We start from the raw sequence: 24,927 nt of genomic DNA, 5'->3' as shown, positions 1-24,927 counted from the left end.
CCTTGATTGCATGATGTTCACAGAGGAGGAGAACCAGGAAATGAGTCAGGGGAAATGCAACACTGCCAAGCGACGTGTGTCGCAGCGACGTGCAGTTACTTTTTTAAATTTTTTTTAAAGTTCCTATGACATGCTGCTTTTTGGATGCTTTTATATAGGCCTTAGTGGTCCCCTAATACTGTATCTGAAGTCTCTTTTATATAAGCCTTAGTGGTCCCCTAATACTGTATCTGAAGTCTCTTTTATATAGACCTTAGTGGTCCCCTAATACTGTATCTGAAGTCTCTTTTATATAGACCTTAGTGGTCCCCTAATACTGTATCTGAAGTCTCTTTTATATAGACCTTAGTGGTCCCCTAATACTGTATCTGGAGTCTGTTTCCTGAAATTCAGCCTTGGTGCAGAATTACAGCCACTAGAGCCAGTCCCACAATGAGCTTTACTTAGGCCATTTCTCTTTCTGTAGCTTTAAATGCTATTGAGGAGGAGAGGGGGGGGGGCAAGGTGGATGGTGGGGGTGTGGCCTTGACCAACTGCCATGCTTCGCTTGTTTGAAAGCCATGATGTCTCTCTCTTTCTCATGGGTGGGCCAAATTCTCTGGGCGGGCAAAGCAGAGAAAGGGGAGGTAACCTTTCCCCTTATGATGTCATAAAGGGAAGATTCCATATCGGCCCATCTGAGCTTTCATTTTCTCAAAGGCAGAGCAGGATACCCAGGGCTCGGTTTACACCTATCGCCATTTCTAGCCACTGGGGGACCATAGGCAGGCTGGGGGAACTCATATTAATGTTAAAAAAAAAACTCAAAGTGAAAAAAAAATGTTGGGTTTTTTTTATTAGTCTTTATTTTTATGACAGCTGAAGGCATGAAAGGGGAGAGAGAGGGGGGGAATGACATGCAGCAAAGGGCCGCAGGTTGGAGTCAAACCTGTGGCTGCTGTGTCGAGGAGTAAACCTCTTTATATGGGCGCGCGCTCTAACAGGTGAGCTACCCAGGTGCCCGTGCAGTTACATTTTCAAAGAGGAGGTGCATGCACGTCACTCTGCCGTGGCTTGGCCGGTTCTCCTCCTCCATAAACAACATGAAATCAGTTGGGAAAAAAAAATTAATTTCCTCTAACCTTATATCGCACAAGATATTGGATGTTTTGAGAAGAAAGACGGTATTAAACCCTGATGTGATTAAGGACAATGACCTCCACCATGGTGCACAGAGCAGTGGTGTAATAAATGCTTCTCATCAAAAACTATTTTTTTATGTTATATGTTGTTACAGGCGTTGCCTTTCTAGGGGGTCTTCATCCTCATTTATCCTGCAATTTGGGCAATTTTATTCCACCCAGGGTTTATTAAAAGACTAATAGGGATTTATGGTTTGATTGCTTGAACCTAATTAAGCTACCGGTCACTCATTAGTCCTATATCAACAGTTTTGATTGGCTCTTATCAGTCAAGCTCTTTTCAATAAATGTGGAGTTTTCATGGACATACCGATAGGATAGGAAAGAAAAGTGTTTACAATGTTCTGGAACCCAATGTGCAGACAGACCGTGCTCGCTGTTGTTTTTCAGGTTTTCTGTTTTAGTTCAAACTTTAAGGTCATTTTCACATTATGTATAGTTAAGGTTTTAAGGCAGAAAAACACTTGGAACAATGAGACGGATGTTTACAGAAAGCGGTTGTTTGCAATGGCTCAATGGTCAAGTGATACAGCGCGCAAAAAGCTCCCTACATGCTTTAATTTTGCAGAGAACCACAGAGCAAAGAACTGCCTTTTTTATGAGGCTGACCTATTTTAAAGCAAAGGGATATCATGCATGCTTTAACAGGGATGTTCTGGTCAACGAGTACAACTGAGAAGGGAAAGACAAGCAAGGGAACGTCGATTAAAAAAATATTCCAAATTGCTCTGTGTGCAAGTACCAATTAAATAGTTCATGAAGCCAGCTTCGTTATAAAAGTACAACCCAAGGAAAAGAAAATGACACAAGCATTGACACTACAGCAAAACGCTGCAGCAGTGTGTTCAGGGTAACGGTACTGGTAGAAGATCAAACACAAACCAGGAGGATCAGTTTGAAGTAGTCTATATCCTCGACGTTCCACCTCCGGGATTGCTCCGGTGCCGCAGGAAATTCCGCCGGATGCATGTATTTTCGCCGATTTCCGTTTCCTTCCGCTTTCTTTTTTGTTGGAAATTTAAACTCCGGTGGATTTCTGAGGACTGTGGTTAACTGCTCCTCAGATCTCTGCAGGGTAAATCCAGACAGCTAGCTAGACTATCTGTCCAACCTATTTTGCATCAGCTCCGTCCGGTGCTTAGCACCGCCCATGATGATTGTGATTGGTTTAAAGAAGTGCCAGTAAACCAGAGCACGTTTTTCTCCCATCCCGGAATGCTGTGTGGACTAGCCAGACCCTCCTCCGCGCCGCAGCGTGTGGATGGTCTGGCAAAGCGAGACTAAGAAATGACAAAACTATGTAAAGTTCCTAAGCAGCATTGTTTTTGATGCTGCAGATTATAGGCCTTCTATCTGGTATGTGTCCTTGCAGCATGTATGGCTGGCCAACACAGTGGCTTACTGGTTGACATTGCAAGGATTGACTTTCCAACCCTGTGTTACTAACCACTGCAGTGGAATGAATGAGGAAGGGCTCTAAAGGCTGGATTCCGCGTTCCGGCTGCGCCGTGGTTTTGTTGGGTCATCTGCCGTGCGCCATACTACACTGGGAGGGTCTTAGAAGCGGAGCGTCTGGCCTGCCCGACTTACATATTTTGTTGTTTTGGTCATTTTTGCTGGATATTTGTGCTGCAACAATAAAAGTAAGTAGTCTAAACCAGTGTTTCCCAACCTTTTTTTGTCTGAGGTACCCCCACAGTCCTGTCAGATGAACTTTGGTACCCCTTCATCAATTCCCATGTATATTCTTATCTTAACACTATTTATTTTATAAAGTAGATATTTTTAATTTTCATATGTATTTCATAGGTTGGTTTGGTCAGCAATCCTATACTTCGGGCCTTCTAGGCCAGGGGTTGCATATTAATCTGTGCCTACAATAACATGTAGGGCGGCAAGCCGGTAAGCCTTTACACATACAGTACCTTTTTTATGGTGCATACAATACTAAGCTTTTAAAATAATAATTGTTGGCATATTCATATATTTATACATCATGTGTGAATGTTAAAATGTGGATGGCAACCTAATGGCTACCTTAGCTATAGGCCAGTAAGCCTATCATCAGTGTTGTGTACATTACTTTTTTTTTCAGCTTTACTAATATGTTGGATTCATGTTAATGTATATTTTTAGACATACAAATTACAACAATAATTTGGCAGACCCCCTGCAGCAACTCTGAGGACCCCCTTGTTGAAGATCTCTGTTCTAGGCTACTACTACTTGGAGTGAAGCTAAATGTTTCAACCATTACTTTTAGCTAACTATTTCAATTGTTAGCTAACTATTTCAACTTTCAGCTATTTTAACCAGTTCTCCATCACTTTTAGTTAATGATTTGAACTGCTTAGTCATTACTTTTAGCTAGTTAATTCTACCATTTATTCATTACTTGTAGCAAACATTCTTTGCTCGCTTGCTAACTAGTTTTCATAAACTCTTAAATAACTGCAACATGTAGTGTTTAGGTGTTACAGTTGGCTTAATGTGTGGACATATTCATAAAATCAAATTTTCAAATTTTTGTTTTTTTCAAATTTGTTGAGCTACTCTACAATCTTTTCACGTACCCCCTGGCAAATGTAGAAGTACCCCCTGGGGTACAAGTACCCTGTTTGGGAATCACTGGTATACACAGTTAATGGATTTCTTCCATTTGATGCAGACATGGATCAAAGATTTGTGGCTGTGTTTTAGTTGGTATAATAGTGTAGTGATGTGAAATAGTGTAGTGATGTGAAATATGATCGGGAGTCTCCACAGGCTGTTTATTTAAAAAATATTAACTGGATGCTCTAGCCGTTCCACTTCCTGCCCAGCAAGTGAAACGGCCCGCAGCTCCGTCTAAAACAGACCAAGCACGTATTTGTTAACATAGCGGGATGCGCTGGGGCACGGCTGGTGGAAACACAAGCAGTCTTGAGTGGCCACATACGCGCCTGGTGGAATATAGGGGTAAGGCTCACTGACTGTGTTGTAAACTGACTGAGTTATCAACTGCAACATTTCCTAAAACCATATATTGGAATGCACTGATGAAGAAATAGTTTAACATTTTCAGGAAAAGTGTCTGTGGGTTAAAGGAATGTGTTTTGCTGTGATGGGAAATATGCTTGTTTTTGTTTTTTTGCCGAGTTATATGAGAAGATTGATACCACTCATGTCTGTACCGTTAATATGAAGCTACAGCCAGCTGCAGGTTAACTTATCTTAGCACCAAGTAGGAACAGGGGAAAACTTTTGGGCTCTGGTAATGTAATCTGCATACCAGACCCTCTGTGGAAGCAAACTTGTATGACACCTTTTGACTACTTTTGATTTAAACGTGTTGATTACTGATGCTCACTCAGCTCATCTGAAAATAAAAGACCACTGTTGTATGAAATTACACGGTGTATGCTAAAGCTTTGAAAATAGGTCGGCCAAATGTCATGTGTTATTTCTACATAACTTATTATATATAACAGTCTGATGGTGTTCCCGTGTTCGAATGTCATCTATCAGTCTGGTTGTTCCCGCGACAGTCTGCGCCGCTCGAGCTGATTTTTTATAATGAAGTTAACTGGAGCTAACAGGAGCTAACCGGAGCTAACCGCATGTGTACGCGTGCGACTGGCAGTGAGAGAGTTGGCGTCTGAGTTGTTTGTCTTGTAAGTGTCATTAAGTGTGTCAAGTTTTGTCTAAAGTTTGTATAAAGTTTGTCTGAGACTTCCTACCGAGCAGCTAGTCTCCAACCGAAGGTGTTAACCTAAAAAATTGAACTTTTCTACCTGGTTGTAACATGGATTCTAGCATGTCTGCTGCTTGCCCAGGATTCAAAGCAGGTGGCTACCCAAGGAAGAACACAGTACAGCAGAGACCAATTGCTTCATCTTAGCTCTGGGAACCTGCCTAGTATATCAGATGTAATCTTAAACTTACCAGACTGTATACGCAAGGATCACAGGCCCGGATCCTCAACATGGCAGAGAAAAAAGAGGAAGCGGGGTAAACGCGGAGGCGTCAGACTACGCCTGAGAAAGCAGGGAATGAGACGGATCCCCCTGCCCACGATGATAATGGGGAATGTGCAATCCCTTAGGAACAAGGTGGATGAACTCCAGGGAAATGTCCAGCTACAGAAGGATTTCAGGGAATGCTGCGCCATGGCCTTCACGGAGACCTGGTTGTCCAACCGGGATCAAGACCGAGACCTGTGGATTGACGGCTTTGGATTACCTGTTCGGATGGACCGGGAGGCCAGTGCAACGGGAAAGACACTGGGTGGCGGGGTATGTGTGTACTTTAATAGACGGTATTGTACCTCTGTGACTGTAAATATGCCTGCCCGATATCGAACTCCTGTCTGTGTCACTACGACCATTTTATTTACCACGGGAGTTTCCACAAATTTTCTTAACAGTCATGTACATACACCCGAGGGCAAATGCCACCACCGCTTGCACTGTGATTTCTGACGTAGTGCAGAAACTACAGTCCCTCTCCCCAGACGCGCCAAACTTTATCCTAGGCGACTTTAACCATGTTACCCTGAAAAAGACAGATTTTTACCAGTATGTCACCTGTCCTACCAGGCGGGGAAAGACACTGGACCTCTGCTATGGCACAATAAAGGACGCTTATAAATCGATGCCACTCCCCCCCACTGGGCTCCGCAGACCATAATTGTATACAACTCCTCCCCACTTATCGTACTGTCCTGAGAAGGGGAAAAGTGCAAACCAAGGCAGTACAAGAATGGACTGAGGAATCAGAGTGAGTGCACAGACTGGGATAGTTTTAAAGAATCGTGCAAGGACTTGGATGAAATGACTGATGCCGTTTGCTCATATGTTGCCTTTTGTAAAGATATGATTATACCCTGCAAACAAGTAAAGATATACCCTAATAATAAACCATGGGTGAATAGGTCTATAAAAGATAATATACTAAAAAAAGACATGCTCATAAGCAGGGAACTGCCTCAGATCTACATGTAGCCACCAAAGAGATTAAAGGTGAGATATATAAAGCAAAACAAATATACAAGTCTAAACTTGGAAAAAAAAGTCTGGCTGAAAACAACCTTGGCTCTGCCTGGTCCTGTATGAAAACAATAGCAGGTACCCAGAAGCACAGTAACAGTAGCCGTGTCTTTCCAGAGGGTTTTGGATCTGATGCGGAGCTTGCCACTGCTTTCAACTCTTTTTATACACGTTTCGACAAGTCTGATTTCAGCCAGGAGGTCCAAGGACTCCAACACAAACTCAAGGATAATCAACATTTCAACATCACATGTAAAAGATGTTGAAAATGTCTTTAGTAGGACAAATATTAATAAAAGTCATGGACCTGATAACATCTGTGGGCGTGTGATCAAAACATGTACGAGAGAGCTGAGTCACAAAAATTGTTTTCCAATATATTTTTAATAAATCCCTGCAGACGCAACATGTACCAAAAATCTGGAAGGATGCGGTAGTGGTCCCAGTTCCAAAATGTAGTAGTTCAACTGATTTTAGACCTGTTGCTCTCACTTCAATTTTAAGGAAAAACTGATAATTGATAAGGCCACATATTTTAAGGATAACTGAACATGCATTGGATCCCATGCAATTTGCCTACAGGCCACGCAGGGAGGGGTAGAAGACGCTCACTCTGCTTCATTTGCTCCTCAAACATCTTTCCATCTGCTTTTAATACAATTCAACCGTATATTTTAGCCAACCGTCTTGTTGGTTGGTTGGATTCTGGATTTTTTAACAAACAGGACACAGAGAGTAAAGGTGAACGGAGTTCTGTCTGGTCAGCTTTGCTCTTCTACAGGTTCACCACAGGGATGCGTACTCTCACCCCTTCTGTTCATTCTATATACAAACATGTGTCAGAGCAAATATGTAAATAGGACCATTATTAAATATGCGGACGACTCCGTCATAGTGAGTTTGATCCATAAAAATGACAGAGGTCATGGTCCAATAATTGAAGACTTTGTCCAATGGTGTGAGGAGTCACACCTTCAATTGAACATATCCAAAACAAAGGATATGTACAGTGATTTTGGAAAAACTCCAAGATATGAGGCTATAACTATAAATGGTCAACTAGTGGATCAAGTATAATCCTATAGATACCTAGGGACAATTATTGACTCTAAATTAAATTTCCAGGAGAATTGTGAGGCTGTCTGTAAAAAAGGACAACAGCGTCTATACTGTTTGAGAAAATCGTACCATTTTAATATAGCTAAGACCATGATGACATTATTCTATCATGCTTTTATCGAAACCATCCTATCTTTCTCCCTTTGGTTTGGGTGTGTTCCAGTCAAGCACAAAAATCGCCTAAACCAAATTGTAAAATGGTCAAGTAAGCTGACTGGGGAGTCCCAGCTGCACCCCCATTTCCTGTATGCCAAACAATTACAGCGGATAAGCTATGGCTATCAAAGAAGATAGCCTACACCCTCTGAATAAGGAATTCCAGTATCTCCCCTCTGGACGGAGGCTAAGAGTTCCTGGTTACAGAACTACAAGATTTAAAAACCAGCGGCAATTACTATATTAAACAAACAGTAAAATTATTTGCACAAAACGCACAAGCACTTTGGTTATGTACTGTTTTCTATTCCTTTTTATCCATGTTGTATTACCTGTTTTTAATGTTTTAATGTTTTGTGTGTTGCATGTTATGTTTAAGGATGTCCCGCCTCTCTTAAACTAGTTTACCTACGGGTATCAATAAAGTAACCTAACCTAACCAGAGCTAATCGTTGCCAACCGAGCCTGTTCACGTTCTTCGGCTCCGTGCCCGTCACTATGGCAAGCCATTTTAACATATAATGGCTAGACAGGATATTTATGTTAGATATCCGTAATTCAACTCTTCCTAGTCAAAAAGAGCAATTCAGATACCCACAATGACATTCTTCCTATCTACAATTGTCATTTCAGATATCCACAATGTCATTCTTAATAGTACAAATGACATCACGTTTCCCATTCGTGTGTAGGGAGCTTTAATTTCAGATATCCACAACTTCCTTCTTCCTATACAGAATGAACATTCCAGATATCTGCAATAGAATTCTTACTAGGAAGAACTCCCATTTCAGATATCTACAATACAATTGTTACTAGTCAATTTTGGCATTCATAATTTTCTTTTTGCTTAACGGCAAACACTGCATCAGTTACTATTTCAGATATGTAAAATTACATTCTGGATGGGATTACTATTATAGATATCCACAATTGTATTTTTCCTAGTAAAATTGCAGTTGTTCGTATCCGTAATGACATTTTTACTAGTCAGAATGTATTTTGGATAGTCAACATTACAATATAGATATCTGGAATGTTTGTTTCATTTTGGATATCTGAAATTAGAGTTTTGACTAGTACCAATTGTATTGTAGGTTTTGGACTAGAAAGAGTTGAATTACGGATATCTACGATACATATTCAGTCTATCTGAAATGACAATTGTAGATAGGAAGAATGTCATTGTGGATAGTAAAAATGTCTAGTAAAAATGTTATAGTGGAGTTCTTTAATTACCATTCTAACTAGTGAGAATACATTAGAAATGCTATTATGGATATCTAAAATGTAATTACAGATGGGAATGTGGTTTTATTAAATGTTAAAACTGCTTGCCATACATTAACTGTAATTATAGACTCCAGCCCAAATAAAACCTGACATTTTATTAAGGTGGCTGTAAAAGTTATAAACTACAATACAGTTTGTTGATTGACAGATCTCTGTTCCGATTAGATTCTGATTGCCCCAGGACACATGTAACGTTATAGAACAAATCAGTGTGTTTATTAGGATCCTAACACTTAAAAAAAAAGAAGAAATTGAACAAGAATTAACTTTTAAGCCTTAGTGTAATAGGATTTAACAGGAGTTACCCGCAATTTCCACCAACTGCGGTCCTTCGATACCCACCAGGTCCGGATTTGTTGCGGAACGGCTGTAGCCACGACTGACAGCTGAAGTCACGAGGACCCACGAGATTTCTCAAATTCACGTATGATCGCGCAATATAACAGGATGTAGTTCTAGTTTGTTTCCATCCAGAGGAGTAGAGGGGAAACGACTATGTGCTGACCTGCTGATCTCCCTTTTTTGTGGAGATTATTGTGATTCTACCATGGGTAGGTACAATATTTATAATTATATAATCAACTTATAAAATGCTAAATGTTTATTTTGGGTTCCTTTTTGAATGTATTGGGAAAGTAGTAGGTTGTGTAAATAAAGTTACCAATGTTGTTGTTGTTGGAAATGGAAAAAAGAAAAGAAAAGTATAACAAAATTGCTGTGGTTTACATTTTACTTATGAGTGACAATAATGCTTGCGCTATTTTTGCCGGATGCCGGAGAGCTCCGCAGCAATTCAGCACAGGGCACATTGTGCGGGACAGGAAGTCGAGCACAGAAACAAAATAAACGTAATTTATCTGCTGAACCAGCAAATTTATGACAAACTAAACATATTTAATTGACAAAGCACATCAAAGGCTACACTTCAACTGTATCATCTTCTAGTTTTTTAATATGTAAATAGTTATTTCTTTCTAAATTATCTGTTAATGTTGTCGTCAAGGTTTTCAATCAAAATAATAACCCTTTGTTTGACTAGTTTATTACTGAACCCAGCCATCACGCGCCACGCCGTCACATCCTGCGCCACCCACCAGCACAAGTAAACTCTCAACCGGTGAAAAACACTGAAGCGTATTTCCCAACATGTGAAATTTGGCCTTTAAATATGAAACTAGAGTAAAGCGACAATTAGCACATCGTAAAAAACAGACCTGGCTTTGTCCATGTTAAACAAACAACCTGCCTACCAGCACATCTACAGCTTGATACATTTAATGCTACAGTATTTACTAAATCTTTAGAGAATTGTTCAGTTTTGATTGATGCCAAAATCAGTCAATTTAATGATCAATGCATTACATGTAATTAATGTAACTACAAGATCAATTTAGTGTAGATGAAGATGAACCTTTGCCAGGGGTGTCATGATTCGCCAAATCAACGATTGGATCTGACTTTCGATTGAAGAAAGAAAAACAGTTCAGAGGTGACAGCAATGCCACAATAAGGGCAACTAGATGACAGAAGGGTACTTTACAACAACAGTTTTTTTTTCCAGAGTTTACGAGGTGCAATAGAATGCACCATGAGTTTAACGAGGGGCACATGAATGCACCATTAAGTCCTGTTGGAGCCCACACGCTTTACCGTTGGTTAGTTGGTTAGTTTACATAACTAATGGGGAAAGCAACACCTGTGACTTCAGGGAAATGGGAGGATTTTGGGAGAATCTCCGACTGAGCGGTGTGTGTTGTTTTTTTCTTTGGATGTACGCAATATGGAGGGGGTGGAAAAAGAAAAAAAAAATACTAGGGGAATCGGCAGTTCTTTTGATTTCGATAATCGAAATCTCGTTTGAAATTGATTCAACAAAAAATATTGAAAAAACTACAACTGACTATGAAGTCCTCGTAGGTAATTTGTTTCATACGTTGTCTGTAAAAAAAAAAAAAAAAAACGAGTTTTAGAACTCAGGTTTACATCCTTACTGAACCCAGCAATGAACTCAGTGGCCTGAACACACACCTACATTCACTCACGTTCCACACACACACACACACACACACGTCTCAGAGAGCCCGCTGAGGATTCATTCAAAGCTCCAATTTTATGTACCTGTGCACACACACAGCGAGATAATGAGATCTCCTCCAGCTTCTGTTGGCCCCAGGTGCCCTTTATTGCGGCAGCAGGAAAACTGAGCCACTTGTTATTATGCATGACCACATACACACACTTCACCGAGCCATCTGATTGGTCCAGGTAGGTCAGCACTTCCTAAACATGACTGGGCCAAAGAGCTACACACACACACACAAACACAAGTGCTCGTACTGCCACACAAACAAGCCGGCTGATCTGAATGGCTGATGTGGGATCTGCGCTCTGTACATCACCGCGTATCGGAGCCACAGGTAGCTGGGGAAGGGTGCACGTTACCGTGGCAACACGAAGCAGAGGGCGGAGATTAGGTTATAGCACTATGATGTGAGGAGACTATCAATGATGGAGGGAAATACATGTGCGACTCCGTTTGTTTGACCGAGGGAGGGATGGAGGGAGAGGACAGAGGGTGTTCTGAGGTAAGACTTTATGGATTTATGGTGGAACCACATCCATCTTTACCTCTCTCGGTCCTCCCTCCTACGCCATTCTCTATCTTTCCCATTCTCTACCATTTACGTCTAATCTGTCTCTCTTTGTAATCTCTCCATTACTCTTTATGCTCTTCCTTTACACAGATTTTCAACTTTGTCAAATAAAGAACAGCGTGTCCCCCTTATTCCTGTACTATATCAACAAACAGAATCAATATGCATTTCCATTCAGGGTTCTCAACAATCGTTTTATGGCATGATTGCATTGTCGAATTCATTAAAGGTCCCATATTGTAAATAGTGAGATTTCCATGGCTTTTTTGACTATAAAGCAGGTGGAGGTGCTATATAAAGACATGTGAAAGTATCAAAACGCTCAGTCCACAGAGAAATGCACACAGCCCATATTCAGAAAGTGTGCCTTTTATTATATATATATATATATATATATATATATATATATATATATACACACATACACACATATATATACACACACACACACACACACACACACACATATATACATACATACACACACACATATACACAGTGGGGAGAACAAGTATTTGCAGGTTTTCCTACTTACAAAGCATGTAGAGGTCTGTAATATTTATCATAGGTACTCTTCAACTGTGAGAGACGGAATCTTAAACAAAAATCCAGAAAATCACATTGTATGATTTTTAAATAATTAATTTGCATTTTATTGCATGACATAAGTATTTGATCACCTACCAACCAGTAAGAATTTCGGCTCTCACAGACCTGTTAGTTTTTCTTTAAGAAGCCCTCCTGTTCTCCACTCATTACCTGTATTAACTGCACCTGTTTGAACTTGTTACCTGTATAAAAGACACCTGTCCACACACTCAAACAGACTCCAACCTCTCCACAATGGCCAAGACCAGAGAGCTGTGTAAGGACATCAGGGATAAAATTGTAGACCTGCACAAGGCTGGGATGGGCTACAGGACAATAGGCAAGCAGCTTGGTGAGAAGGCAACAACTGTTGGTGCAATTATTAGAAAATGGAAGAAGTTCAAGATGACGGTCAATCTCCCTCGGTCTGGGGCTACATGCAAGATCTCACCTCGTGGGGCATCAATGATCATGAGGAAGGTGAGGGATCAGCCCAGAACTACACGGCAGGACCTGGTCAATGACCTGAAGAGAGCTGGGACCACAGTCTCAAAGAAAACCATTAGTAAGACACTATGCCATCATGGATTAAAATCCTGCAGCGCACGTAAGGTCCCCTGCTCAAGCCGGCACATGTCCAGGCCCATCTGAAGTTTGCCAATGACCATCTGGATGATCCAGAGGAGGAATGGGAGAAGGTCATGTGGTCTGATGAGACAAAAATAGAGCTTTTTGGTCTAAACTCCACTCGCCGTGTTTGGAGGAAGAAGAAGGATGAGTATAACCCCAAGAACACCATCCCAACCGTGAAGCATGGAGGTGGAAACATAATTCTTTGGGGATGCTTTTCTGCAAAGGGGACAGGACGACTGCACTGTATTGAGGGGAGGATGGATGGGGCCATGTATCGCGAGATCTTGGCCAACAACCTCCTTCCCTCGGTAAGAGCATTGAAGATGGGTCGTGGCTAGGTCTTTCAGCATGACAACGACCCGAAACACACAGCCAGGGAAACTAAGGAGTGGCTCCGTAAGAAGCATCTCAAAGTCCTGGAGTGGCCTAGCCAGTCTCCAGACCTGAACCCAATAGAAAATCTTTGGAGGGAGCTGAAAGTCCGTATAGCCCAGCAACAGCCCCGAAACCTGAAGGATCTGGAGAAGGTCTGTATGGACTGCAGTGTGTGCAAACCTGGTCAAGAACTACAGGAAACGTATGATCTCTGTAATTGCAAACAAAGGTTTCTGTACCAAATATTAAGTTCTGCTTTTCTGATGTATCAAATACTTATGTCATGCAATAAAATGCAAATTAATTACTTACAAATCATACAATGTGATTTTCTGGATTTTTGTTTTAGATTCTGTCACTCACCGTTGAAGAGTACCTACGATAAAAAATTACAGACTTCTACATGCTTTGTATGCATGCATGCATGCATGCATACATAGGGCATTGGGCTGGGAAGAGGGGGCTTAAAGAGACAGGCGCTAAAATGTAGTGTTTCAGACAGAGTGAATACAGGTATATTCAGACAGACCGTTAGTCTGGCAAGCCAGACCCACATCAAGATGTTGGGTCTGGGTACTCACCATTGACAGGGCTCAATCCGAGGGGCGGGATAAACGGTTGTCTTTTAAATTCCCTCTGCACGCAATAGGATAGCGCTACAACCAGGCAGAGCAATGAAGGAGGTAGCGAAGCTAGTTGATAGATTAAACTTTTGCTGTATCCGGTCGGCAAAACTCTGAACACATCTTTCTTTTTTTAAGAATGACTTCAGTGCCGTTCTTTGTTCTTTTCTCAAAGAAAAGCTTAACTCCAGGTCTTCCAGAAGACTGCTGTTCCCAGCAGCGGCAGCCATAAGCCCGCCCACCGACTCTATACACGATGTGATTGGCCTGATTAGAGTTTGGTTTTTCCAGCTGGCAAGCCAACAGAGAGTGCCTAGACCCCCCTGGATGCAAATTAAATTTGCTGCCGCTAGGGTGCGTCTAGATTTCTAGGCTAACAGACAACAGAAACAAAAATGTTAACATTAAACCATACACATGTAACAGAAACGTAAAAGAAAATACAAGTATGACCCTAAATGAGCATGATATGGGACCTTTAAAGTAATTGAACACAGATCATAATATTAAGATAATTTTGGAAGTCTAGGCCATGTTTTTTTCCTATTGGCCTAACAGCTGTCTTGTGTTGGTGCACGGTGGCGTTGACAGTATATCAGCCTTTGGGGACATGGCTTAGGAACCAGAGGGTCACCGGTTCAAGTCCCCGCACAGACCAGAAACTGGAGAAGTGCCAGTTTGTCTCCTGGGCACTGCCGATCTGCCAAACACCGAACCCCCAAACTGCTTGGGTGTATCATGCCGTAAGGCAGCCCCCTTGCTCTGACATCTCTCCATACATAATGCAAGTGTATAGGCTAGATCATGTTTGTGTGTGAATATATACTGTATAACAGAGTAAAAAAAAAAAAAAAAAGTATACATCCTTAATATTATGCAGGTTTATTGAATCAGATTTGAAAAAAAAAATCCCTAATTGATGGGCAGCAAAATATTTTCAGGATGGTACACATTTTAATTAAATAACAGCCAAAAAGTAATATAATCAGTACGCAAATACAAATATGGGACTTTAATTTTGGATTTCCAAATTGATTCAGTAAAAATGCTTGATTTTCAGTCTGTAATCAGAGTAGTCCTCAATTGAGGTGTGATTGATTTCCTTCACCAATCAAAATCAAAGAATAAAATAGTTTCCATCCCAATTTAGTGGAATATCTTAATTTATAAAAAGGGACACGGGTAATATGTTTTATACCTGTCAATATAATCAAATTAATGCATTTGCATATACTCTTAACAAGTTATTTTGAAAAGTAAGCGTAGTCACGTGTGTATCCTGGGCCGTTTCAATGCATTTCAATGCTTGTTCTGCATCAGAAACGCAATACTTGAACTTTAGATGATACAAGGACATTATTTCAACGTAAATGTCAAGTTAATTAAGTTAATATCTATACATTTACTTATCTATTTTAAAAATGAAGCCCATTACTTATGCAGTAATGACGGTTTAATGTGACAGCAACTGCAATAACTAGATAGGAATTCAAATCAGGTCAGCACATAACCAATATATTTATACACAATTATACCTTATTTGACTGCTACTGCTGAATCACACAAAAAATAAAGAATTATCAAAAACCAGTAAAGAATTACAACAAGACTAAGAGCCAGTATACTCTGTGAGGCTACTACACAAAATGCTAATGTAAGCATGCGAACATGCTCACAATGCCAATGCGTACATGCTGATATAGCCATGGTATAATCATCGTCTTAGATAAGCATGTTAACATGCTAACACTTGCTAATTAGCGCTAAACACAAAGTACAGCTGAGACTAAAGGAATGTCATTAGTTTTGGAGGCATTTGGTCATAAACATGAAACTGAAATTTGGACTTCATGATGGCGCTGGAAGAAAGGCCAGGGGATCAAAGCGTTTCTAATTCATCTTCTGAGAATCATGAATGAATTCAATTCATCCAAGCCAATAGTTGTTGTAAGATATTTCAATGAAAACCAAAAACATGTCCTCACGGTGGTGCTAGAGAAAAAAGTCAGGGGATTACCAAAGTCATTAGAATACATTGTCTGGGAACCATGAATGCAGTGTTGTAGTCGAGACCACCTAAACCGAGACCAAGTCATCACCAAGACAAGAGTGTAACCCGACCGAGACAAGACCAAGACTTTGAGGGGTTGAGACCGAGTCAAGTCCAAGACCAAGACAGGGCGAGACCGCCAGAGCTTCCCCTGTCTCCCGCCTTCATTTTTTTGGGAGTGCGTGGTATTTAGGGGGCGGGGAGAGGGGGTTAACAGTGACACATTTCAAATTAGAAATGAGTCGAGTTACTGGTTGCATTTGAAGCAGGACGTTTTACATCCAATCACAGTAATGATGTCAACACATACAATTAGACAATGCACAGGCAACTTAGTGAAATCCCTGCAGTTGTGGTCTTGAAAAAAAAATCTTGAGTCCTCTTCTTCCGAGACCGAGTGAAAAACGCGGTCGATTCCGAGACTACAACACTGCATGAGTGTAGAAATTTAGCAGCAAACCATATGATAGATGCATCTTCCAGACTGGATCAAAGCAGTGTACCGACCAGCCAATCAACAGACCCATATTGCCATCCCTGACGCCATGCTGTCAGGGTAAAAATCTACTGTAATAGGTTTGAAATTTAAAATGTCAAACCACATGCATTTGAAATACTTTTGGGGGATGAACAGTTTCTCCCATCTCTGTGGATAGACAGAAGGCCATAAATGTGGGGTACGACTTCTTCAGCATAGTTGCCTTGTCGGGCCAAGCCTTGGTTACCACAAACATACACCAACTGCAGCATGGTAAAGTAAATATTAAATGAACATACTTAGTTAGGGATGTTTTTAAGCTACAAACTTCCCAGAGACTTGTGTTCCAAGCCAAGGCTCCACGGTATGAGGTGTCTTTGTTAGCGTGTTATTGCAGGGGTTAATGACCTTAACTGCAAAGCAACCTTTCCATCTCTCTTAATCTCCTGTCTGTCTTCTCCACTCCGTATCATCTTATTAGGCAGAAATGCCATTTAAATGTCAGTTAGTGATGCAAGGAACTGAAAGGATAAAAGGGATGACTATTTTTCTTGTATTCACTAGTATACAATGGTAACCGATATGAAAAAAATCAAACTGTATACTGTGTATTTTACACACACACACACACGGCTGCAGAGCCTCCTGTTACTGAGGAGAAGAGGAATGTGAGGGAAGCACGCTGATAAACAAGCATATTGAATTAGTAAAAAGGAACTCACCGATGCATTCTTTTCTTTACTTAATGCTTTCCCCGGTCTTTTTCTCTTCGCTGTCACACAATACGGATCTCAGTGTTTAGTCTTCTAACTTTCCAAGGTTCATAAAGCGCCGAGTTGAATCTGCCAAGGAGTTCTTCATGCTTTGCGGCTTTGCCTCCAGAGTATGAAAAAGTTGATGAGGCTTCCAAGATCTTCTCCTGCTCCGCGTGTAGCTCTAATTCTCTGGAGGCTTCACAGGGTGAAGCATAAGGCAGGAGATACACGTCTGAGTCTTTTCGGTGATCTCTAAAGGCCTCTTGGGCATTTGCTGATTTGATGCTACTGCTTGGATCGTGAGGCTTGTGTATGATGCGACTTTGCTCAGAAGCAAAATGAAGTGAAGTGAAGTCGACTGCCGGGCAGCACTCCTGTCTCTCTCTCTCTGCTCCTCTAGAGGCCTCCTTGGCTACGGTTGCTATACTCTTGCCTCTAAGGCAAATGGAAGATGCTGAAGTGAGTTGCCTACTGGGCGGATTGAAGCACCAGGCTGGTGAGCATGTGTTACCCTGCTGGGTGGACTGAAGCACCAGGATAGTGAATGCTATTGCTGTAAAAAGTCCCCTTCCACTTTCCTTGAGTGAGAAGCTGCGTCTGCTGAGGTATATTGTTTCCTGCTGGGTGTACTGTACCAGAAGGGTGAGGTTATTGTGAGTGTGTAGCTGGTTTTATTTGCAAAATATGACCCTTTTTCCTTTCCAGGGATAACTAGCCCAATATTCCAGGCTACAAGTGTGGATCAGTACAATTTAGACAGCGAGCGGGTCTGAGCTGGCAGGTTGGTGAGAGGTCCAAGGTCATTGCTGGTCTTCACGGTTGCGGTGAGGAGTGCTTGAGAGGCAATACAGGTTGTCGTGGAAACAACAGCGAGAGGTCACAGGTGTGTTTTCTTTTCTTCTCTGTGTTCCGGTCACTGGGTCGGCTCTTTCCGTGGAGGAGGTAGGCAGTGGGAGAAAATCCCTGAGGTAAAATGGGAGAACTGTTGCACGAAATGGAGAAAAAGAGAAACTGATAAAGGATAATAAATTGCTTTTCACTTCTTTCCTTTTCTATTTCTCCAGGAGGTAGAGGAGAGGATGACGGGGAGGTAAAGTAGTGTTCAGTCTTGAGTATGTTCTCTCTTTTGTTATTTGAAAAAGAATGCTGGTGCTGTGCTAGTGTGCGTCTGAAAAAAAAAAAAAAAAGTCGACGCTTGACTCGGCCTCTTAACAGGTAGGTTTCTTCAGGGGCTCCACCTATGGAAGACAAAGCACAGAGACAGGACAACATGATTAGACGTTTTATCATTGGACTTCACCAAGGATTTTCCCCACAGATTCCGTTTGGGATTTTTAGGGCTGGGACGATATGCATTTTTTTTCCCCCCCCGATTCGATTTCTTTCACGATACATGGGTGCCGACTGGATTTGTATTGCGATTTCCATTTATTGAGATTTGATAGCATGGAGTATTGCGATTTTCCTTTCCTTCTTTGATAAAAACTAAATTGGATTAACACACTTCTAGAGACAATATATCATGAGACATTTCTAAAAACTAATTGTTTTCTAAGAAGAATGCACATCACATCAGTCAGTCAGTCTGACATTTATTTCATTTTGTAAAGAAGTACATGAAATGGATTTTCTGAATTTCTGCTTTCGCTCCGTTTTGCTGATGTGATGTAGTCACCGTCAGCGGTGCCGTATAAACCGAACATTATTTATTAGATTTTTTTCCCCCCACCCCTAGTGATTTTCATGGATGGAATCTCTAGACCCAGTCGAGTATTTGGGGCTCAGTTTGGGGACTTCAGGATTCAATAAGTTTGCCACACTTAACAACAAAGCCGACTGTTTGTCATTGCCTTTTAAAGTGTCCCACATTAGCAAGTGTCTGATCTCGTGCCCTTATCAGCAGGGCAGCATCCTTTATCACCGCCTTCCAAAATGTAGCATGACGTTTTGATGGTTTCAAATGGCTACTACAGGGAAAACTTTAAATGTTTTTATTTCACATGGCAATATGCATATTGACATGTAAAACAGAGACATTTTATTGCATTTTTGTCACAAACCCTACAGCGTGCCTTGGATTGTTTTTCGAAGGAGACTTGCATTTGAGACCAGATTCTACCCATGCAGTGAGCCCTTCACAAGATGGAATAAGCACAGTACACCTGAAGTGTCCAAAGAGCACCTGTACAGTATGTGACCACCACACGGATCTAGCAGCGCTAGGGCTGCTCACTTAAGGAAAAAAAATCATGATTATTTTAGTCAATATTGAAATCACGATTATTTAACACGATTACTCTTGGAAGGATGCAATTACTGCAATTATTACATTTAAAAAAACAGCAACAGTTAACCAAATCAACAGTGAAAACACCATATATTGCGTTAATGCTTTTCCCGTTGGAACTTTTTTTTCTCTCATTCAGAACACAAGACAAAATAAGTTTACTTGGAAAAAGTGCTATGCAAAATAATAATTTTTCTCGTTTCTCGAGCCGAAACTGTGATCACGATTAAAAAAAATCGATTAATTGCACGGCCCTAAGTAGCGCTTCTACCCCATGTCTTCGTGTAACGTTTACCACGTTCGCACCTTAGTTTAGCATGTTTGCATGCCAACATTCGCTGACTAGGCAAACTGTATCTGGTTGTAAATCAAAGTATTGGATACATTGAAATTTTGAGCAGATTTATTTTTTTTTTTAGTACACAGAGCAATGCTCTCTTTTCAGGAACGCCCTGATCACATTCATAGAGTTACACATCCACACCTGGAAGCTGTCCAGTACAATGACATGCAAAGACATGTTGGACGGGTTGAGTGATTCACGCACAGGAATGGAAATAAATCATCGGTGTGCAAAGATGTGGCGTTTCTGCACGCATCGACGGTTCTGTAGTGATGACAGAAGTGGATAAACAAATAGAGTTCATTCTGCCGCAGAATGAAGAGTGGGGCTAGCCCATCTCACACAATACAATGGACATTGCACGTGGGAAATTCTTAATACGCATGCTAAGACTGTAGATCACACAAATTTGATGGCCAGTGGGGCTGTTGTGTTGGATCGATTGATATTCGCTGCGTTAGATGGTGACGAGTGCGTACATGCTCGTTGTTGTCATAAAATGGATCTGTATGCATTATGCCCACTTTTTCTGGACACCCTGGCCCCTAAAAGGACCGGCATCTGGCGGTGCCTGTAGCCGGCTTGCAGTCACCTATTGACGGCTAAACAACTGGCACTGGTAGCCACATCGCACTGTTCACATGTGTTCACGTTACAGCGCTTCACTTAGTTTAAAATCCTTCTATTTTAGGTATAATATGGTCTATTGGTGAAGTAGCCTTGGTCACTTTGGGGGTGGGGGATTCATTTTGTCCCCAGCAGAGGCAGGGATATGTAGACTGTAGATCTGTGACCGTTAAAAGTTGTCTGTTCATGTTTTTATGGCCTTAATGGTGTTGAGCTCACAACGTTACTGTTTGCGTATGGCCCTGTAGGCACATTGGTTCTGGTTGTGTCGCCTTAAATATTATATTCTTAATTAAGGTTTGGGACAGTGTTAGTTTTACCTGTGTGTGAGTGAGAGAGAGGGGAAAATGCAACTACACAAGCTTCTCTCTCTCTCTGTGTATGTGTACAACACCTGGTAGAAGAACGCTGCTCTGTTGTTAAAAGTGTTTTGTGGAGCCATGTGGTTTGTTGACATGTTAACAGTGTGAGATACAGAGTAATCTAGTATTACTGGTATGTAGCCCATCTTTTTGAAATTGTGCCCCACCAGTTTTTTAGATATAGAAATGCCATTGATTCTGCAATAACAAAGGCTACAGTACTTGTTCAGTATGCATCACAGTTCCTGGCTGGAAAATCCATTGTTGGCAAACCCACATTCTCGCACACACACACACACACACACACACACACACACACACACACACACACTTAATCTTCCTCCATCTGTGCAAGCAGCTCTTGGGTTGGGTTTCTGTCACACACACATACATGCATCTCTTTGTGTGACTCTTTCTCAAATAGACAAACTAAGCATAATTAATGCTCACACACACACACACACACACACACGCACAAGTGGTTCATCCATGATGTTGAAAGGTTAACTCCATAGCACCTTCTGACTTTTGTTGGAAGGGCACCAGAGGTGGCCAATCTCAAAACCTCATCTCGAGATGTAAAGGCAAGTGTAACTCCTATACAATACGTCACCGTCATAAGTTGAGGTTCGCACATACAGTATACACCTGTCCTCTCTCTCCCCCCCCCCCCCCCCCGCCCACCCTCAGCAGAGGGGCTAATTAACCAGCAGCAGGAAACGGCATATGAAACAGACATCAAGATTAATCTTATGAAGGAAGATGGAAGGAGAGAGGAAAGAGACATTTGATACAATATGTATCATATTATCATGCAGGGGGGAATGAAATACATCCCTCCCCTGACAGCTACAGTGACAGATGTACAGAACAGGCAGCAATCAGTAACCAGAAACACAGTCCGAATGTCAGAATAAAAAAAGAATCCTCGAGTTGATGGCTGGTTGCCTGCCAAACTGGCTGGGAACGAGACCATCCGCCGCCAAAATAAACGACCATTTGGCCGTTGGAAAGTGGGAAAAACAGATCGACTGGATGGAAAACAGAACGAGGAAGGGGGTGACCTGTTGGCTGAGACGTACAGCGTAAATGATCCGGGGACTGAATTTGACTCGATTTCTCTTCAAATATTTCCTCTCTGTTCGTGATCCAAGACATTTAGGAATCGTGAAGAAAAGAGGAAAGGCAACAATGAATTAATCTTAACAACAAGTATTGTCTGTGTAGCTGAAGCCTTTTGTACTGAATATTAACCCTCTGTGCCTGTGCATTGTTGTCCAAAAACTATTAAAAACACATCAATGAGCCACTCTGCTGCAACGGATGAACATGCACCGGGCATTAGGCAATAGAAATTAAATCCTATATCAACGTCAATGCAATGTTATATCATAATATAGCCACAGCAAGTTGTTAAAATGACCACACAATTCTGTTAATCATAGACCTATATATTTGTGAGATTTTTGAAGACTTCCAGGAATGAATGGGCTCCGGGCTGAGTGCCACAGCGGAACACATTGTTGGTTTCGCTTATTTATTTCCTATATTTTGTCTACAGTTTAGTGCTGGGCCGATAAAATATCGATATCGTGATATGAGACTAGATATCGTCTTAGATTTTGGATATCGTAATATCATAATATGGCGTTAAGTGTTGTCTTTTCCTGGTTTTAAAGGCTGCATTACAGTAAAGTGATGTTATTTTCTGAACTTACGAGACTGTTCTATTATTTGCCTTTACCCACTTAGTCATATCTACATTACTGATGATTATTTATCAAAAATCTCATTGTGTAAATATTTTGTGAAAGCACCGATAGTCAACACTACAATATCGTTGCGGGATCGATATTGAGGTATTTGGTCAAAAATATTATGATAGTTGATTTTCTCCATATCGCCCAGCCCTACTACAGTTATAATGTCGTCTCTTTTCCGGGGCGCAGTAGTCTGCAAACACATTAATCATCTGCATGTGAAAACCAGTCTTCTGATCACAGCCAGAAGAAAATAATCCAATTTGATACCGTAAGACTTATTTTACTGTACCAACCTTATATTCATATGCAGACTTTTGTATTTAGAGTGTGAGATTTTACGGCTGGTTGGCAAGCGAGTAGGCTGACTGACTGTCGTCGTTCTGTATCTGACCCTGACCTTTGACCTCAGAGACGAGGCAAGAAACCCAAACTGGGAAGTAATCCTCCAAGGCATCAATAAACTTGTTTTCATTGTTTCTGAGCCTGTTGACTTGTCTTTTACTACAAAGAGACTGGCACACTGACCTGGAACGGCGTGCATGCACGTGTGTGTGTGTGTGTGTGTGTGTGTGTGTGTGTGTGTGTGTGTGTATACACTAAGCACAGTCTCTTGGCTGAGGCTCTGTCTCAATAATTGGCAGCAGGAAGCGATGAGGCCATACCTTGTATCTAGGGCAATTTTTTTTATCTAGGCTATTTTTTTATTTTTCATGACTCTTTTCTGCTACAACTTTGGACGTGTCCATTGGACACCCACCAACCCGCCTACACACACTCTGCAGGAACAACAGTGGGTATGCAGCCAAGTGTGTGTGTGTGTGTGTGTGTGTGTGTGACCTTCTTCCTGAGCAGTGCAACACCAGTCTGCACCGATCACACCAAGCTGGATGAATGGGTAGTTCAGTTTCAAAGCCCTTCCAGATGGTTCTCTCCACAAGAAGATGAAGAATGAAGTTATTTGCATCATGTACTGTCGATGTGAACCGAGTTACCACCGGAGTACGTCCAGTCGCAAATACCACTTGAGCTTTAAAAACGTACATATCCCTTTTAAAGTACATTTAGAAAAGATTAATAAAAAAGTGTGATTAATTTGCGATTAATGTTTCCCTGTTGCATGTTAACTTTTGAACGTAAAATGAAGCCTCCTTCTACAGTGCACCACGTTCTTGTTAAATTAGGCTGGCCCACACAACCGTTTTAGAACAAGCTAATTAAAATCAATCTGTGCACCAGAGCGAGAGGTTTTCAGTAAACTACTTGAAGATTAATTGACACTGTTGCCAATGACCACATCATTTGAGCAGCTATTGAAATACCACATGGATTTAGGTTTAGTTGCAAAGCCAAAGACAACAGCAGCAATGTGAGGCATAAAAATAAACAGAAATACATGGTTAATCCTAAATAATCGTCAACTAAAATTCACGATTGTGACAGCCCGGCTCACAGGTTCACTGCCAGCGTTAACGTCACATGGATACATTACGCCTCGCATATGCCAGCTTCCAAAGGGAGTCATGACAGAAAAAGTCTAAGAGTGAAAGTGATTTTTTTATTTTAATTAATCGTTCGGCTAATGTAAAGTCGATTAACCCTATCCTCTCTAAATCATATAAAAAAAAAAAAAAAGAAGCAATTATATAATATCATAGGAGTATTATACAGGGCTTGAAATGAAAAACTGAGTGCACTTAACGCCCCAGGGAAATGGTTTTTAAAATGCAGCACTTACCAACAGCATTTCTCACTGACATAATGAACCAGCAGACTAACAAATTGAACACATCTGGTTTCCTTTGATCATCTTTTTCAGTGGGAACCCCTGCCAAGATGCACCTGCAGCTTGAGCACACCAAAGTCCAGATGGAGCTGAGCTGAAACGGGTCAGGAAAAATGTATTTTGATTCAATGGTGGTTTACAGTTTTTCCAGGCTTTTTCAATGTAAAGTAAAGCCACACTAGAGTGGCGCTTACTGTGCTCTATGGCTGCAACACAATAAGCCTGCAAATACGGTGGCTGCTACGGAAACCAAAACTACAGAATGGGGAACAGATGATTGGATTTGAAACCACATTTTCCCCAAACGTTTCCAATAAAAACACGATTCCATTGGAATCGTAATTGTTGAAACGTTTTTGAAAGTTGGAACCGGTTCTCGATGGCCAATCCTACAAACATATAACCAAACTTAATGAAGACCTCCATTATTTATGAATTAATAGTCCAATTTATGTCAAGCCTGTTAAGTGTTGGGAGTGGGAGTTTGTCTCCCACCTTCAGCATGTGGTTAATCAAGGACCCACTCAGTGCAATTAACACACCATTTATGACTCCGAAATACAGTCTGTGCAATATGCAGGTTGTGTAAATAAGAAGCAGGATATCGGTGCGTTATGACACATGAGCAGTCCGTGCTACCAGAGAATAGAGGAATGTGAGAATGAACTCAAGTGAAGCAGCTGAGTAATGGTCGGCAATGAGAAGAGAAAGCTTATCTACAGGACAGTGTGGACCGCAAACAGAGCGCGCCTGATTATCAGTCCAGTCAGGCTGAGGTGCAATGAGTTCAGCAGCAGAGCGAGTCATGCAGCAGTTGGAATATTTGAATA

The 24,927-nt window shown here is 41.3% G+C and overlaps 1 protein-coding gene across 4 annotated transcripts in view; it reads right to left on the bottom strand.

The window, feature by feature from the left end:
* The window catches only part of LOC144529678 (thyroid hormone receptor alpha), a 106,349-nt gene that overhangs the window by 49,141 nt on the left and 32,281 nt on the right, over window positions 1–24,927 (bottom strand). For all 4 annotated transcript variants that reach the window (XM_078268910.1, XM_078268908.1, XM_078268911.1 and 1 more), the window contains exon 4: window positions 16,900–18,170. Coding sequence is in view for 1 of the 4 variants with exons in the window: in XM_078268911.1 (XP_078125037.1) it covers window positions 16,900–16,907 (8 nt within the window). In the remaining 3 variants the exon portion in view is untranslated. The remainder of the gene's footprint in view (window positions 1–16,899; window positions 18,171–24,927) is intronic.

The sequence above is a fragment of the Sander vitreus genome, chromosome 15, assembly GCF_031162955.1.
Source record: "Sander vitreus isolate 19-12246 chromosome 15, sanVit1, whole genome shotgun sequence".
NCBI lineage: Eukaryota > Metazoa > Chordata > Actinopteri > Perciformes > Percidae > Sander > Sander vitreus.
The sequence above is the reverse complement of the archived record's forward strand: the minus strand, read 5'-3'. Positions and strand labels throughout refer to the sequence as shown.